General features: G+C 39.4%; 1 protein-coding gene across 1 annotated transcript; it reads left to right on the top strand.

Annotated features, from left to right (window-relative positions):
- The first annotated feature begins 438 nt into the window (after nt 1–438).
- Nucleotides 439–16957, top strand: slc9a6a (solute carrier family 9 member A6a). The gene is made up of 16 exons (XM_046030563.1): nt 439–855; nt 1821–2020; nt 3888–3965; nt 4105–4181; nt 4373–4485; nt 6658–6763; nt 9193–9334; nt 9815–9920; nt 10172–10260; nt 10913–11026; nt 11228–11339; nt 11557–11710; nt 12101–12131; nt 12229–12314; nt 13117–13222; nt 13509–16957. The coding sequence occupies exons 1-16, from the start codon at nt 564–566 to the stop codon at nt 13779–13781; spliced, it is 2079 nt and encodes a 692-aa protein (XP_045886519.1). The 5' UTR covers nt 439–563; the 3' UTR covers nt 13782–16957.
- Nucleotides 16958–17566: the final 609 nt, after the last annotated feature.

Raw genomic sequence — 17566 nt, 5'->3', positions numbered from 1 at the left:
TTAGTTGAACAAAACCGTCGTTACAAAACACCCTGAGAAATCGGAATCTTTAATTCTATTAATCTTTAAAATGTAATGTTGCTTAAGAGTAAAGATTACTATAAGATCAAGATCTACCATGATTATAACAGAAATAATAGATTAAATAAAAAAAATACAATTTCGTCTCACTTCCTGTTTAATATGAGAATAGGGGAGATTTCATAATAAGAGTCCTTGGTTAGAGCTAGTATCATCAACTATGGAAATACTCCATGAAAAACGACCAGATCCATATATGTTTAAATTCAGAAGTTGTGTCTATTACACACAATACGTAACGATACGATCTGTCATTTAGGGTTGGTTTAAGCTTGAAAGGTTCTCCTATGGTGCTTTTACATTGAAATATACAATGTACACTTTCGGGGGGGGTAGTTTTCACTTCCGGGCCGGAATTGATTCGTCTGTTGCCGTCGTCGTTCTACTCTCACCTCCTCCCCCTCCAGTTCGTGAATAAAATTTGCGGAAAGTTTGCTTTTATCTACGACCACACTGCAGCATTTGAAGGCCGACCAGCTGAAATGGTGTTTAAAGTGACTGTCAACAATGCCTGGAGGGCAACGAGGACGCTGTGGCTGCTCGTCCTAGTGAGTCTGTCCGTATGCATCTGTGTTTGCCGAGCATCATCACCTCAGGAAGACAGTGCCATGGAGAACATCGACACAGAGAAAAAGGCTGAGGAGAGCCACAGGCAGGACAGCGCAGACCTACTCATCTTCATCATGCTCCTCACCCTCACCATCCTGACCATCTGGTTGTTCAAACACCGGCGGTTCAGGTTTCTCCACGAAACCGGACTGGCAATGATTTATGGTGAGATGCTCCAGCGTGACTGAGACGTCATCTGTGTTATTACTTTCATTTTCTGCTCATGATTAGATTTTAGATGATTGCTCGTCAATACCAGGCTTACACCCCTGGCAATTAATGTCTAAGCTGCAGCGCATTAGGACATATAGGCCGTTCAGGTAGTTAGATGCTGTAAGGTAACAAGCGTAGTTACGGCAGTATAGACACCCTGTGTGCACCCTGCTCTGTCTTGAAAATAACATACAAGCAGATAAGTATTTTTTGTCCCCCACCCGGAGAGAACACTGTAGCATGAAAAAGCCAAGAAAAAATGTACTTATCGACATTCTCACTTCTCTAAGGCCAACGATGAATGTGGTTGAAGTAGGTGTCATTTCGAGCAGGCTACACAAAGTGATAACTGACAGTTTCCTCTTTCACCCAGACACCAAAATAAACCCTTCCTTCACCTGATGGGATAGACACCACTCACTGGGCTGGCAGTGATCTTTACTTTCATTTTTATTTAAAACTAGTATGAGATGTCAAAATCTCCAGAGCTATTCAGAGTGGATGAGAGGTTGATCTTGGTGTAGTAGAATCATGTTACATTTTGTATCTACAGTGACTTGTTTCAATAATTGCTAAAACCTCAGCACACACACACACAATAATGTGTCAGTTCCAGCAGGTACTGTTCATGCTGGTTGACTGTTGTGTCATCATTTTGATTGTATCTAGTGTTTGGTAACGTCATACAGTTCTCCTCATAGCTCCACTCAAATTTCTCCTGACTACAGATCTAATTTGCTGATCCGGCCAAAATAATTTAAAACACCTGTGTGGCAGAGCCGTGCCTTTAATGCATGCATGTTTTTTATTTTAGTTTTTGAGAATCATCATCTGAACAGTATCATCATCTGAGTGTATCTAATTTGTCTGCCCTCTGTATCCTATGTGTCGCACCTCTTTTTCACCTCTTTTCCCAGGCTTACTTGTTGGCGTGGTCTTGCGCTACGGCATCCATGTTCCTCGGGACATCAGCAATGTTACGATGAGCTGCCACGTTAATGCCAGCCCAGCCACTCTGCTGATCAACGTCAGTGGCAAATTCTATGAGTACACTCTGAAAGGAGAGATCAATGCCAATGCAGTGGGCGACGTGCAAGATAATGAGATGCTGCGAAAGGTACAGGCCATCATGTTACACTCAGGCAGAAAAGTGATGTCTGACCACAAGAAGTTGTACCACTGATCACATTTTATGGATGTGTTACAATAACATAAATAAAATCTTTATATATATATATAGAGCACTTTTCAAAAGCTATGTTACAAAGTGCTTCACAAAGCCAATGCACTGTTGTGAAGTTTCTATATAGTTGTCCACACAGGTTTATTTTTTTTCTACTGTTAATCCTGCAATATAATAAAGAGCTGAATCAATCCACTGAATCAATCCATCAATTGATTAGTCAGTCGACAGAAAATTAAATGGATAGTAAGTGATTTTAATCCAGAACACTTATTGTTAAATTCATTGAATATTATTTGCTAGCTCTCTGTTTTGTGTGTGCTCTGAAAAAAAAAACTGTTTTTCACACACAACCCTGGCCCACCCTGAAAGTGGGGTGGATCTTGCCACACAACATTGCTCCAGCCAATCAGCAACAACTTGTGCCCTTGCACAGGAGTGATGAGGGCAGTGGGGCTGTGTAAGAGAGAGTTCAATACATTACTCTTACTCCAGGCACTGTGAAGAAGGAGATAGGCTGAGAAACAGGCAAAAAGGAAAAGAAAGTTATATGACCAGGGATGGGTGAAGGCATTTCAATGCTGGAGAAATTTAGGGGGGTGGAGCTTCTGAGGGACCACTTAAGGGAGGGGGGTATTTTTTTGGCAGTTTAGTTCAAATATCAACAATCCAATCCTGCAGAATCACTTACTCCAAAAGTTCACTGACCCCGGCTGTACCGCGGTTTTCATCTATCCTCGGCCTGGCGTCAACATCCACTGCAAGCTTTTCAACAGCGGAGCGTAAATTTCAAAATCAGTGCGTTTTGCCTGCCTGATTTTGCTGACATGTTTAGGTTTTGTTTTGATAATCCATGCTTGCTTTTTGTGCTTCTACTATGATTAAGTAGCCTACGTAGTTAAATGGTTTCTTTTTTGTCTGTTTTAACCGTGTTTATTGTTGTTTTATGATTGGGAGTCTGCACAAAATATTTTATTTTGATAATTGACCGGATTCTCTATGCTGCTCTCTGACTTCCTGCCCGGGTCGATCTGCTCTGTGCTGCTTGACGCGGCTTACGTCAAAAATAGACTAGCTACCTATTCTCTGCAGAGTGGAGAGCCGCGTCTGGGGCGCTTCTGGGAAGCGCTGGAGCTGCATCTGGTAAACTCACAAGAATTGAATAAAATGACAAATGGCTGCGAGTAGCTCCAGCAACCGCTGCGCAGCCGTAATGCAACACAGGTGGATTTAGTTTTTGGACTGTTAATTGGACAAAATATTGTAAGACGTTACCTCTGGAAAATTATATTCTACATTTTTCACCTCTAACATGAAAAATTATTAATCTGAATTGAATTGAAAATGTGATGAAAGATAGTTGACAAATTCTCTTTACCTTTTGGAGCCATAACTTTTGCACTGTGGTCATGTGCTGATTTCTGACATCTGGAAACTTGTCTACTAAATAGCACTGACAGTACATGCAATATTTTTCAGATTAGATGTATTCTATTATGCTCAACTCCCAACAACAGAATCACATACATACATCTTTTTATATAGCACTAATCTAGAACTGTCCCCTTTTCCCATCTCGTTATTTTACTATTATAACAACATTTTGTTGATTGTCCTGGAAGCTACTTCATGCTGTCCCAGATGTGTCATTGATTATTAATTCATTAATTTAAATTTAATTTAAGTTGTAATGCAACATCCTAGAAATAGCCATTAAAACAACTTTGTCTTTTGTGTGTGTCATTTCTAATTCTAGTGATTCAGAACTGTAATATCACACTGTTTTTTGTGTGCATCTCAGGTGACCTTTGACCCTGAAGTGTTCTTCAATATTCTCCTACCACCTATCATCTTCCATGCTGGTTACAGCTTGAAAAGGGTACGGTAGTATTTCAGGCACTATTTTTTTTTTATCTGAAATGCTATAATCCACTTCTTCATTCTCATTTTAGAGACAAATGGTGATAATAGTCACTATGCATATGACTGTTGAAATGTTTAATTGTTTTGTCTTTCAGAGACACTTTTTCCTTAACATGGGATCGATCCTGGCTTACGCCTTTCTGGGAACAGTTGTTTCTTGTTTTGTTATTGGGTAAGGATATTCATTTGTTCAGATTTACACATGTGTGACTCTATGTTGTAGCCACAATATGCACAAAAGACATTGTATGCCAGAGCAGTATTCATATATGTCAATTATTATGGTGTTTAAGTGCCCAAAGTGCCAACAAAGTCAGTGTTGTTTATGATGATATCCAAAACCACCCGCGGTTCCTCCCCCAGGCTGCTGATGTACGGCTGCGTGGTGCTAATGAAGCAGGTGGGACAGCTGGGTGGAGACTTCTTCTTCACAGATTGCCTCTTCTTTGGTGCCATTGTCTCTGCCACAGACCCTGGTATGTATGCTTATTCTTAGTCTTCAAAGTTTTTACACTAATTATACTGGATTCATGTTTATCTCTTGAATTGCGCAAAGCTTGTAGTAAACATTCTCACAAACAGGACACAGAAACAAACAATTCATTGTAAAACTAAGGATTTCTCAAATTTGCATACGATACGACCAATAAATCTGCATGCCAATATTATCGGCCGATATTAGCTTATTGCAGATAAATTGGAATCAGTTTTTATAACAGCCAATAAATGACAATTAAAAGATAAAAGGATCGAAGGAAGACGTATCCTTCCGTCATGTTATCAGTGTTGTTGTTGCACTCTGCAATGCCCCTGTTGGCAACCAAAATACACAGCAGTCAGCTGACATAATGTCAGTCAGCTGTACTTATGTTCAAAGTAATATTTATAACAATACAATTACTTTATTTTTAATCTGCATTATGTCACGTGTCATCTTGGTGAGGTCTCATAACTACACTTAACAAATGTTAGGAATACTTTTTGTTTATGTTTTGTGTTTCTCAAAAGAAGAAGAAAAAAGAACATTGACCGATATATTGGAATATCGGATTTAAAAAAATCGGTATTTGTCTTAAAAATACCTTATCCGTCAGGCTCTAGGTCATAGCTTCGCACTGGATAAATGAGAAAATACCCATTTTTAGAAATGCCGTCATGTCTGTTACAATTGCTGAATTCTTGGGTGTAGTTTTGTACGCTCTTAAATGTGGTGAGGTGGGTTGGAAAAAAGCTCGGAAAAGTTTTTTCGCTCAAAAGTTCCTGTAATTTAAAATTCCAGATTTGAAATTTGTTTAACGCCAATCAGTGGAAGTCTTGTATTATTTCCTATTTCTACAAAACATTATAAAACGGGTAGCTCAAATCAAGCAATCTGATTGGTTCATAGCAGTGATATAATGAGCGTATATAACGGGTATGACATCGAATTCCTTTGCACAGATCCGTATCACTCCACGACAAACAGGGTTCGAGTTATAATCTGAGCTTCGTGGCGCACGAAAACATACTCAGCAGTCCACTACTTGTCCCAGATGTCTGTGATATTGCAACAAAGTTTAAGTTTCAGTAGCCTTTTCAAAAGACTATTGCTTAAGAACAGACGCAATATTAAAGTGTTATTATTTTGCGCACTGCTTGCCGCCGGTACACAAGAACAAGCATATTATAACCAAAGTCAATCTACTGACGCTGGACAGTTTTTAGTGGCTGCACAATAAACGGCAACGTGCATAAATAAATAGTTCTAATAATTCTAGCCTTTGATGTATGTTGCTTAGCAACCGTCATAGCCCACCGGCAGCCAGCTGGAACTACTTTTTGTATTCATAAAGAAATGTCTGTTGATGAAATAAACAAATTGAAATTGTAGTGCGTCTGTTAGCCTACTTTCTTTTTGCCACACTTGGTAACCGTTCGCGTTGGGCCAAACAACGCCCCATACCTGTAATATAATAAGCGTATACTACGGCCTGTCGTGAGCTGTTGCTTAAGTATAAGTATAGTAAAAAGTCAAGTAAAAGTATGTTAATCATGAACATATACCTTTACATATGATACAGAATAGGGCTGCAGCTAACGATGATTTTAGTACTTGAAGCTTTTACAGATTATTTCATCGCTGCATCGTTTAAGAAGTACTTTTGATTGGCGGCAGAAATTCATAGTGTGTTATACAGCAAACTGCTTTACCAACACAAACATCACCTGATACTAAGGTGCAGCTCCCCAACACCCAGTTAACTCATGACTGTGACGTTACAACCCAAACTCACGGCCCAACCAGGAGAACAACAAACCCCCGTGTATACATTTGCAGCTGAGGATTGCGGCTTACTTTGGCTAGCCTTCAACTCAACAATCAATCATGATTTCAGTTAAATGCTGAAGTTGCAGTTACTGTTACCTTGTCTGCGGTCCACTGGCATAACACCGGATGCTTTCTGATCAGGTGCCGTCGTTCTGTTGCCTCGATGCAAAGAATTTGCGTTGATGCATTTTAGTAATCGAATTAATCGATTTAATCGATGAATCGTTTCAGCCCTATTACAGAGTATAGTATTGAAACACAGCTCTTAACACGTGTATCATGTCATCAACGTCAACATATCATTAAGTTGGTCAGTTGTAACACGTGTTTCTGTTCACAGTGACAGTGCTGGCTATCTTCAATGAGCTGCAGGTAGACGTGGATCTGTATGCCTTGCTGTTTGGAGAGAGTGTGCTCAACGATGCAGTGGCCTTGGTGCTTTCCTCGTAAGTCGTCCTGTCTTCATGACATCACACTCAAACCACAAGTCTGCATTTGTCCCATACAATCTTGAATGTGCACACAACTGCTAAGTAACTGGTTTATTGAGAGAAATGGCAAAAGTGATTTGGTATTGATCGGCCAGTGACATTTTAAATTACCTAATAACAGCTTTTTATTAAACATGAAGTGGTCCCTAAGCTAACCTTCAGTATTTCTTTTCCTCTGCATGTGATTTTTATTATTTCTACAGAATTATAAGTAATAATAGCAAGCACAGTGGAGGGGCCCAGCCCTGCGGAGAGACTCTGACCGGCCCATTGAACGGGTGCACTAAGTAGAGAATGGCTTTGTGTGCCTTTGCGGTGGTTTGGGAGAAACACAGCAAATCGCCGGCCTTTTGTTTTTCCACTCTGGCTTATTCAACTAGAGATGTGGAAGATTTAATTATTTATTCATTCATTTTTTAACTTTTTGGTAAACAGTTGTTGATGTTGTGAGTCATCAAAGAACATATTTCTATGATCTTTGAAAATACTATATATACAAAAGCCAAGTAGAGGACAGGATGCCTGGAATGCCTATAGACAAAATGCCTGGTGATTTGTTTTGTGAGTGTGGGGGCTGTGGATGGAGAGGGTGAATGTATCACTTTTGTTTGAGATCAGTTTGATGAAAAGTGTAGTCTGGTTCTTTCAAATATGATTTTATTTGGACAAGGTACCACGAGATGACACAAAAGTGACATGTAAAAAATGAACTGTACAGTAACAACAAACTATATCTGTGCTGCAACTACAGCACAGATATAGTTTGTTGTGTTACTGCTACTACTTTGGCTGAAAGCACAGACAACAGTGTCATCATGTTTAAATTTTTCTTTCAAAGCAGACTTAAGTGAAGAATGTCTTTATTCGAGGAAGAACCTCTGTAGTCTGGTTTTCTTGCTCTACGGGCAGATTGTAATTTTCTCTTTCTTCCACCTTGAAAAAATGTGTATTTAACAGCATGTAATGATGCCCACTCTTTGGTGAAAACAAGGTATGATTACAGCAGTAAAGTAAAAATGTGTTTGAGTTCTGAGTTTAAAGTCAGAACTTCACATATGGCCTTAATCCTCTTCTGTAATAGACCATAACATTTAGTATTTTTTATTATCATGAGCCGCGTTTCGACCAAAGGAACTATACCCCGGAACTAGGAACCTTTGGAGGAACTCACTGTTTTTCCACCTAGGGTCTTTATTTTACCACCCAAAAAGTCCCTGCTCGGATGGGGTAGTACTTTCTGAAAGTACCAGTACTTTGGGGGTGGGGCTTGCCTTGCAGTGAAATTCTAAATGGGCAGTTAGAGGCTACTGGCTTTAACTGGAATGTTTGGTGATTTTCTACTACTGCTCCTGTCTTTTCCACTGTTGTTTGCAAACCAATAAATCACAATCAACAGTCAGATAGCCACACAAGTCTCGCCGATGCCAGCCTGAGATCATACGTCTGCATTAAATGTAGTGCTGCAGCTGATCTGCAGCTCTTGTTAGCTGGAAATGTTGTAATAATCTTCCAAACTGTCGCAATTTTATTTTTGCTTTGCTTTCTCTGTGTTATTTTAAGAACTTGATGGCTTTATTCAGTTTGTTATTAAATGTGTAACAAACTTTAGCGTGTCCCTACTCCCACACAAAAAGCTGTTTTAATGATCAAGCATAGCCTACAGTTTTAATTATATTCCAGTCAAATCTAAATTTTGCTCATGGGTAGTGGTTACAAGTAATGATGCCTGTGCATCTCTTTGTACTGCGTATAGGCCTACAGCCTACATCAGCTGGTTAATTTGCCTAATTTTTGCAGGTCTTTAGTGGGCTGAAGGAACCTTTTAGTTCCTTGAAAAGAGATCTGCGGACTTAAAAGTCCCCGGTACTTTTCGTCGGAAAGTGGCTACATTTGTTCCAACTTTGTACAGGATTTATGTTAACATGTGTCCCTCGCAAGAAATCTTAACCTCAGAAGAAACATACCTGCATATATGCAGTCTAAAGGATACATTACATAAATGTAACTTTAACACAGCAAATCACCTCAGTAGACTAAATCTAAATAGAGTCTGAGACTCTCTGACCTCTATTTTTGCTTTATCTTAAGTCTCCCAGTTTACATTAGTGCAAGTTTTTGCTGGGCAAGCCTATTCTTTAGCAAACCTGAGTGTTTTCAAAAACGTGCCCTGTACAAAAAGACCTAGTTTAGTGGTGGTATGGGCAGTTACTAATAAAATATTAGCCAATAAGACTGTTCACAGTATAGGTAATACATTTTCTGAATGCACGCTTTAACCTTAGCTTAAAAAGTTGTAAAGTTTATATATGACTCTATGATTTAAACTCCCTGGACACGAAGCGTATATAGTTGCCATTAAATAATTGTATTTTCTGTTGAATCAGGTCTATAGTTGCATACCAGCCAGAAGGAAACAACAGTCACACCTTTGAGGTCATGGCAATGCTGAACTCTTTTGGGGTTTTCCTTGGAGTTTTCAGCGGCTCCTTTGCTCTGGGAGTGGCCACCGGAGTTGTCACCGCACTCATATCTTTTCTGTCACTTAATTTTATTTTTATTAATATATGGCTATTTTTAACATTGTTAAAGGTTGTACAGTGTTTACAGTTTAACAAGACTAAATAAAATGTAAAAATCCTTCCACTGGAGCATGTCTACAAAGCATAAGCATACTTAAATGTTAAATTAAGTCTAAATGATATAATCCGTTGTTAGTAATATCCAATTGTTACTGTTTAATGAATTAGGTTTTGTAAAATTACTACAGTACAAAAAGTACCTTGACCAGATTGAACTGAGTGGTATAACTAAACTCAACTAAAAATTAGTAGATAATGGAACTTGTTTACAATAAAGTTTTCTTGTTTGAAGAATCCACCTGAAACAGATTTCTTTAGATTCACCTATTTCAAACAGCTTTTCTATGATGCTATGAGCTATAAGTTTAATATGAATACATTGTGCAGTGTCTGAGCGTTAAACTCCTTGACTTGTTATCGTTCGTACGTGACTAAGTTCACTAAGCTGAGGGATTTCCAGCTGTTGGAGACGGCTCTGTTCTTCCTCATGTCATGGAGCACATTCCTGCTGGCTGAGGCCTGTGGCTCTACAGGTAACACACACACACACACACACACACACACACACACACACACACACACACACACACACACACACACACACACACACACACACACACGCCAACCACTATCCACATTGCAGAAGTTTCCTTGAGTAAGACAGTAAAGCTCTTAAAGCAAGCACAGTATGTTTCCTGTGAGGATCACAAAATGTAACTTCATATTATTGTTAATAATCAGTGTTTATGGATGTTCTAACTCTTGTGTTTCTGGTATGTTGCAGGCGTGGTCGCAGTGCTATTCTGTGGAATCACTCAGGCCCACTATACCTACAACAACCTGTCTCCTGAGTCCCAGGACAGGACCAAGCAGGTCAGACCTGGACTGCAACCACACCACTGCGCATTCTGTTCTTTCCCAATGTGCTTCAAGTGTTGATAGTAGAAAAAAAAGAGTCAGTGGCCTTGTCAAACAGCTAAAGCAAGGAATGTTTTAAAAGTGAAAATGTCAATAAAGGTGACACACAACTTTGTTAGTTATGTGCCATTTTCACTCATTTTATATCTATAAAATGATACAATAGGAATGGTTTTGTTAGCAAAGCACAGTGTGTTATTTATTGTTTGATATTGTGGCTCAGCAGTGCATTCAGCCACCTTCACCTGTCAACATCTGATGCAATTAATCCGTAATTTGTTTTTCTTCACTCTGCACACATTGTAACTGGACCTAAAATATTTGAAATGAAGGGGGGAAATGATGTGTAATCGATGGGGGGAAAAAAAAGGTTTGAATGAAAGAGGCATGGGCATTATTACTTTCAAATATAATCAAACAATTTTTACATGTGCACTGAAATTAAAAATTTTTTTTTTGTGGGATTGCAGTTGAAGACAAGCAAGCCAAATGTATTTAGCTGTTAAATTTGTTTAACTGTGTTTCTTTTTAAATGTGTTTTTCTTCTCTTTTTCTGTTAAACTGAACATCCACTAATGTTGCTGTTTTTTTGTTGCTTGTGTTGCAGCTGTTTGAACTGTTAAATTTCCTGGCAGAGAACTTCATTTTCTCCTACATGGGTTTGACCCTGTTCACCTTCCAGAGCCATGTCTTCAATCCCATGTTCATCGTTGGAGCTTTTGTATCTTTTGCAAATGCACCCACCTGGTGCACACACAAAGCCTGATAACCCTTCTGGCTGATCACAACAGTGGCTATTTTCGCTCACTTTATTATCAGCGTAGGAATATCGTGCTGCCGCTAGTCCCAGAAAAAGAACGAGTGAGGAGACTTCACTAGCTCTCTGGTTTGTTGTCCTTTCCTTAACCTCGTTCCAACCCAGCTGGCAGTGTTCCTTGGAAGAGCTGCTAACATCTACCCTCTCTCGTTCCTTCTGAATCTGGGACGACGCAACAAGATCAGATCCAACTTCCAGCACATGATGATGTTTGCAGGTTAGTGGTATACAGATGGAGAAGAAGACAGTTATTGTGTGTGTATTGTAAATGTTTAAGAGTAAAGAATAAAGGCTGTGGATGCACTAGAACATTATCTAGTTTCTTGCAACCCGCTGTGAGTAAACTAAATGATAAACAGAGATCACCTGATGTTTTTTATATAGGAACTTGCATCCTTGTTTCTGTATAACATTCTCTGTGCCGTGCTCTTCAGGACTGCGAGGCGCGATGACCTTCGCCCTGTCCATCAGGGACACGGCGACATACGCTCGCCAGATGATGTTTTCCACCACTCTGCTCGTGGTCTTCTTTACCGTTTGGATTTGTGGAGGTGGCACCACTCAGATGCTGTCCTGCCAGCATATCCGGTATGCCCCTCCTTCTCCTGTCAAATTCATGCCTGTGTCAAACTGGATTTGCAGTTAGCATTTGTTTTAACACCAGAAGGGTTTGACAACTCAGAATATTGCAGATAATGTCAGAGGAATTTACTTTTTCTGATGCTTTTTTCTGATTGTTAAGACTTTATGGCCCCCATATTTAACTCATCTGGTTCTCCTGTCAGGTAAAAACTGCAAGAATCATTCAATTTAACCTTTTTGCCCTGTTGAATGCTAGAGGCCGTTTATATACACCCACCTTTTCATAAAACCTTGCCGTTCAGGAACTTGCTAAACGGGAGAAACACGCTTCACAGCACTGTTTTGCTCTGACAGTTTATAATTGCAACTGATTTACATGTGTTTTTCCTTAAACAGTGTGGGGGTGGACTCTGATCAAGATAACTCAGTAAGTGGGGCCCTTATGAAATACACATTACCGTGATGTGAGTGTTTTATAATGACTGTAGGAAAACGCCTAAACCACATTTTCTGTGTTTGTACAGATGAGTGTCGTTGAAGGCTCAGAGAGAAGAAGCACCAAACAAGAAAGTGCCTGGCTTTTCAGAATTTGGTACAACTTCGACCACAAGTATCCTTTGGCAACAGATTATTAGTTTTTATTAATTACATAAAGGTCAAGAAGAAAAAAAACAACCTGTTTGTCTCAAAGATAATGTTTTTAATAGGTTGTTGTCATTTTTGTCACAACTATTATGAGAGCTATGGTTGGCCTCTAAAGAATGCTGCACCACTGACACAGAAATTTTAAAGCTAAATAAAAGTACACAACAAAATATAACCTAAACAGCAGAAATCATCACACAGTCACAAAATACCATTTAAAAAACAAGAATAGAATTCAAACCTGGGTGATTGTTGCAAACTGCTAATCCTGTGCAAAAACTGCACCTCTGTAGTTAGGATGACATATATTTTTATAACAGGTGTCTGTTTATGCCATGTTTATATATTTTATATACTGTATGTTTATTTCTCTGTGTATCACCATAGCAAATTCCTTGTACTTGTAAAATACTACTTGGCAATAAAGCTCTTTCTGATTCTGTTTCTAACTACTGGTATCAAACATGTTCTAGTTGAGTGACTGTTGTTCACAGCGTCAGACAGCAGAGGGAGCACCGTGTATAGACTTGGAAGACAAATGATCTATTTCATTAGCTGTGTAGTTTGAAGGTCAATAAGTTTTACCTAAATTAATTACTTTAATGTTGAATTGAACAAGATAGTTTTTTCAAAATACACTTAGCATTGATTAATCATATCTTTAAAAGAATCCTTTTTTGTTTCTATTTGTTGTGTCTAATCAGTCTTTCTTAGTTCTTCTTCTCTACGTTATTATGTCCTTGACTCAACCCCCCCCCCCTCTCCAGCTACCTGAAGCCCATCCTGACTCACAGTGGCCCCCCTCTCACGGCCACGCTGCCTCCCTGCTGCGGCCCCCTCGCCCGCTTCCTCACCAGTCCTCAGGCCTATGAGGTCAGACACTGATTCATACAGGAGCTATTTTTGGCTGAGCTGTATTTGTTAAGTTTTTATCCTGTATTAATGGGTGAAAAAGGTCATTTTGATGAATCGTAAAGCACAGAGGTTCAGTTTGACACTTTTACTGGGCAGATGAGGAAACATTAATACTCATTAACCAGAGTTACAACCTTTATTGGAAAAGAATTTGCTTTATTCAATGGGTATAGAGTATTTAAATCACTTCTTGTGCTTGATTCTGGCTTGTGTGAGTGTTTGACATCCTCTCCCCTCTCACCAGAATGAGTGCCAGCTCAAAGATGACGACTCTGACCTCATCCTGAACGACGGCGATATCAGCCTGACCTATGGCGACATTACCGTCAGTACAGATGCCACAGGCGCCCACACCAGTGGCGGCCCAGGCTTTGCTGGTGCTGCCTCCTTTGATGACTTGGACAGAGAGTTGGCTTATGGCGATCATGAGCTCGTGATGAGGGGCACACGTCTGGTGCTGCCCATGGATGACTCAGAGCCGCCTTTTACAGACCCCCACAACCGCTTGCAGATGTGAGGATAGTCCCTCAACGCAGACCCAGACAACCGTCCGACTATCACTGACCCGAGCCATCGACCAATACCCACTCCTTCTTTCACTCTTCCACTTTTTGTTCTCGTACCTTGACGCACTGCTCTCACTTTTTCTTTTTTTTCCCGCACATATCCTCACTGTTACATTTTCTCACTTCCTCTAGTGGCAAATCACTGTCTCTACCTCATTCTCGTTCTGCTTGTTTCCACACCTTTTTGGCATCTGCCATAATTGTAAAATAGTCTTGTTTATTTGCAGGATTTTTTGGTATTCAGTTGAATCTTAGTTCGGTTGTGTGTCAGTTACCTTACTGTAGCATTGCACAGAGGTCTAGCAGCATGTGTTAGTGTGTAAATGCAAGTATCGAGCACTAGCTAATTTGTCGATGTACAGTATATCACAGAGTATTATAACTTTGATATGCATGCTGAGGATGCTTGTTGTTTTCTTTGTATGGGAGGTCGGGGACTTTGTGTTTTGGGTCTGACCTTGAATGTTGCTGCCTTGTCTCTGTGCATCAGAGGCGTGCTGACCCAGTGGACAACTTTACTGTACATTTTGTCACAATCAAGTGCCTGGGAATTGTAGTTGAAAGCCTGGCAACCCAACAGCTCCGGAAAGCAGAGCCAGTTCAGGATGGGCAGTCATAGCAGTTGTAGTTTTCCTTTGTAAAAAGAAAATAATACTAAAAACTAAACTTACACCTCTGTCCATAAGGTAGCAATATACTCCGTGGGTGTTTGGGCTGTCAGTTTGTGCTAATTGCTTGTAAATAGTGTGTAACAATATGAGCTGATGCAGTGTAACCTGGCAGTGAAAGTTGTGGATCTCTCTCAATGACCTTTGACTGTGACATAGAGAGGGACTTTACACCTTATTTTCGAAGCTGATGTTGCTCACAGCAGAACAAAGGGCTGTTCTGAAAACGAGATCCAAATGAGTTTTAATGGAGAAAGCTTTGTGCCATTCTGTCCTGCATTTTGACATTTTGTGAAAACTGAATGCAGACAACCTTAAAGTATTTTCTATTATTTTTGCAACAGAGCTTAAGTACTTTAAGCTGAACCATATTTGTCATACACATATAGCTTTGTGCGTACATTTTCTATTACGATTGTGCATTAATGTCGAGACTTTGGATCAAATTTTCTTATTAAATGACCCAATGACACACACAGGTACATAAATTTGACACTAATGGAACAAAGTACCGTTATTGGTAGGCACACAAATGATTTTGTGAGTATAATTTTGGCAAATCCAAAATACATTGTCTGACTTTATTAGAGCTGCTATCAGTGATTTAAATTTTATTTATTTTATTTAATCGATTAAACAATTTTGTGTGAAAAATGGCCATCACAATTTCCCAGAGCTCAAGTTGACATATTTTAATGTCTGGTTTTGATGCATTTTTGCTTTAAAATATTAGATTTACTGAACAATTAATCGACTAATTGTTGTAGCCCTAGATTTTATTCAGTGATGCCATTAAGCCAGTGAATAAGACGGAAAGGGCCACCAGAGGACTATTCTAATAAATTCATCCCTGAAATGAGCAGATATTTTTGTGGTACTGTGGCAGTTCATCATTTTGAGGATTGCTGAAATAGAACAACAGTAGTTGTTTCCATGCTGGATGTTTCTCTCTGCTGTATGGTTCTTGATTAATGGTTCGTGGTTAAACAGGAGTTTGACAGCATTAAGATGCATAAAGTCTTAAAAATACGTAATATTAAAAGGGTACTAGTGAATGAATGTGTTACATTTAACTTGTAGCCCGGAACTGAAGTTTTAGTGATCTCCTTCGAGTACAGCAGCTGTTAATGCGGGTTTAACAGGAAGCGTTGACAGGGTGTCACTGTGGCAACACTGTGTTGATATGGACAGAAGCCAGGAAACACTCATAACATGGCGACGTAGTTTAATGGTTGTGCGGTTCATCCTCTCTGTGAGCCAGAGAAGTGCATGTATGCAAAATGGATGCAAGAGGCTGGTAACAGGGTTAAAGAAGAGAGTGACAGAAATCGATGATAAGAGAGAAATATGAGGATAGTTAGGCCTGTGTGTGTGTGTGTGTGTGTGTGTGTTAGGGATGATACAGAGGTGGAAGGAAGAGTCAACAATTATCTTCTGCTGTGCAGGAACTTCTTGAAAGTGTTTTTTTATTAATCAGACATGCCTCTTGACACCACACATCGGCCAGGAAATGATTTGTTCTTTCCACCATTTTATACATTTTATTTGTGTTGTCATTGAATTATATTTTGTAGAGGGGAAACAATGAAGTAAAAAAATGATTTGCACTCTGTCCACTGAGAATGTTTTATTATTTTGCTATGATATTTGTTTTGTCTAACAGCTGCTTTTCTATTATTTACCGTATGTTTTGGAGGGTTGTGGAAAACTGGGCAAATTCATGTCAGTTTAATGAACCTCGAATTCATGTTCAGTAGAAGTTAAGTTGGTTCATTGATGTTACTTTGTAAAGAATTAATTCCACATCGCAGCTGAGAGGGATAAAAGCCCTTTCATACTGTTGTACCATCTTATCATTTTACCATTCAGGTACTTTGTATGTATGTTCGCATCAAAGTGCTGTCTGAATGCTGTTGCCATGATGTCTACAGAGCATGAATTATCTTCCACTGATGGCGAAAAAATAAAAAAAATGTATATATACATGCAGGATTATGCGCCACTGTTCTTCAACTGACACATTAAATAATGTGAAAACTGCAAATGCTGATATAGGTTTTGGTGTTTGCCTACTGCTCTGCTGGTATGTGTTCCCTCTCTGTTCTCTGAATGGTGACTTGTAATGGGCTTTGATCATTGGAAATCTTGTCTGAAGTAGCTGACCAAAGAGGCCTGCTGTGCTTTGTGTTTTCAGACAGTCCACTCGATCTTTATACTGCAAATTTTCTCTGTGTGTGAATGTGCGCCTGCAAGTGCATATGAATGTGTGTACTTGTGTGTGTGTGTGTGTGTGTGTGTGTGTGTGTGTGCGAGCAAAAAGAGAGAAAGGGAGACAATGTGTTCTCTCTCTCCTTTCCTCCATGTTGCAGGTATTGACTGTTTACATCTGTGTAAATATACTCTCACCTGTTCATGTGCGTGCAACGGTCAATAAACAGAAGCCTGTGCTTTTGATTAAAGCCCTCGCTGTAATTGCCTCCTCATTTACCTGCATCCCTGTTTTATTTGATGTCTGCGTTGTATAAGAATGTACCTGTCGAGCTCCAGCGATCATCCCACCCACAAGAAATATGAAAGAAGATTAGTGCCTGAAGTGATTTCATTTGAGTTGCATAAATCTGAGAAGGGATTTTCACATTATGCTAAGAACAGGTTTATAATCTTTATAGCCTTGAAATATGGCAAGTAGCCCGGCCCTAAAACCTATTAAACATTGTCACATATTCCAGTGGGATAAAGTCAACTTCAGACAGGGGGCTGGTCTAAAGCAGGGCTAACCTCAAATGTTTGGGATGCAGTGGTTCCCAACATGGGGCTACAGACCTTACCAAAGGGTTTAAAAAATAAGCATTCAAGATGAGATGAGCAGGAAATGAGTTAAAAAAAACATACAGTATTTCTACTCTAAAATATGGTTTATTTTTCAGAATTCTCTCTTTGCTTTTTTTCTTATGGAACTCTAGATTGTTTAATTTCTTCATGCCTCTGAAAGTTGAGTAGAAACCATTCACTGGTCACAATAGGTAGACACTGTTTCAGCTTCAAAAGTTGGGAATCCATGGAGATAA

Source organism: Micropterus dolomieu, linkage group LG19 (genome assembly GCF_021292245.1).
Source record: "Micropterus dolomieu isolate WLL.071019.BEF.003 ecotype Adirondacks linkage group LG19, ASM2129224v1, whole genome shotgun sequence".
In the NCBI taxonomy this organism is placed as follows: Eukaryota; Metazoa; Chordata; class Actinopteri; order Centrarchiformes; family Centrarchidae; genus Micropterus; species Micropterus dolomieu.
Note: the sequence above shows the minus strand (reverse complement) of the source record. Positions and strands in the feature narration are given on the sequence as shown.

Excerpts from the sequence above, each read along its gene's own strand:
- slc9a6a (XM_046030563.1), top strand. The coding sequence starts at position 564 with ATGGTGTTTAAAGTGACTGTCAACAATGCCTGGAGGGCAACGAGGACG. Across the intron at positions 856-1,820 it reads CGGACTGGCAATGATTTATG|GCTTACTTGTTGGCGTGGTC; the intron begins GTGAGATGCTCC and ends CTCTTTTCCCAG. Across the intron at positions 2,021-3,887 it reads ATAATGAGATGCTGCGAAAG|GTGACCTTTGACCCTGAAGT; the intron begins GTACAGGCCATC and ends TGTGCATCTCAG.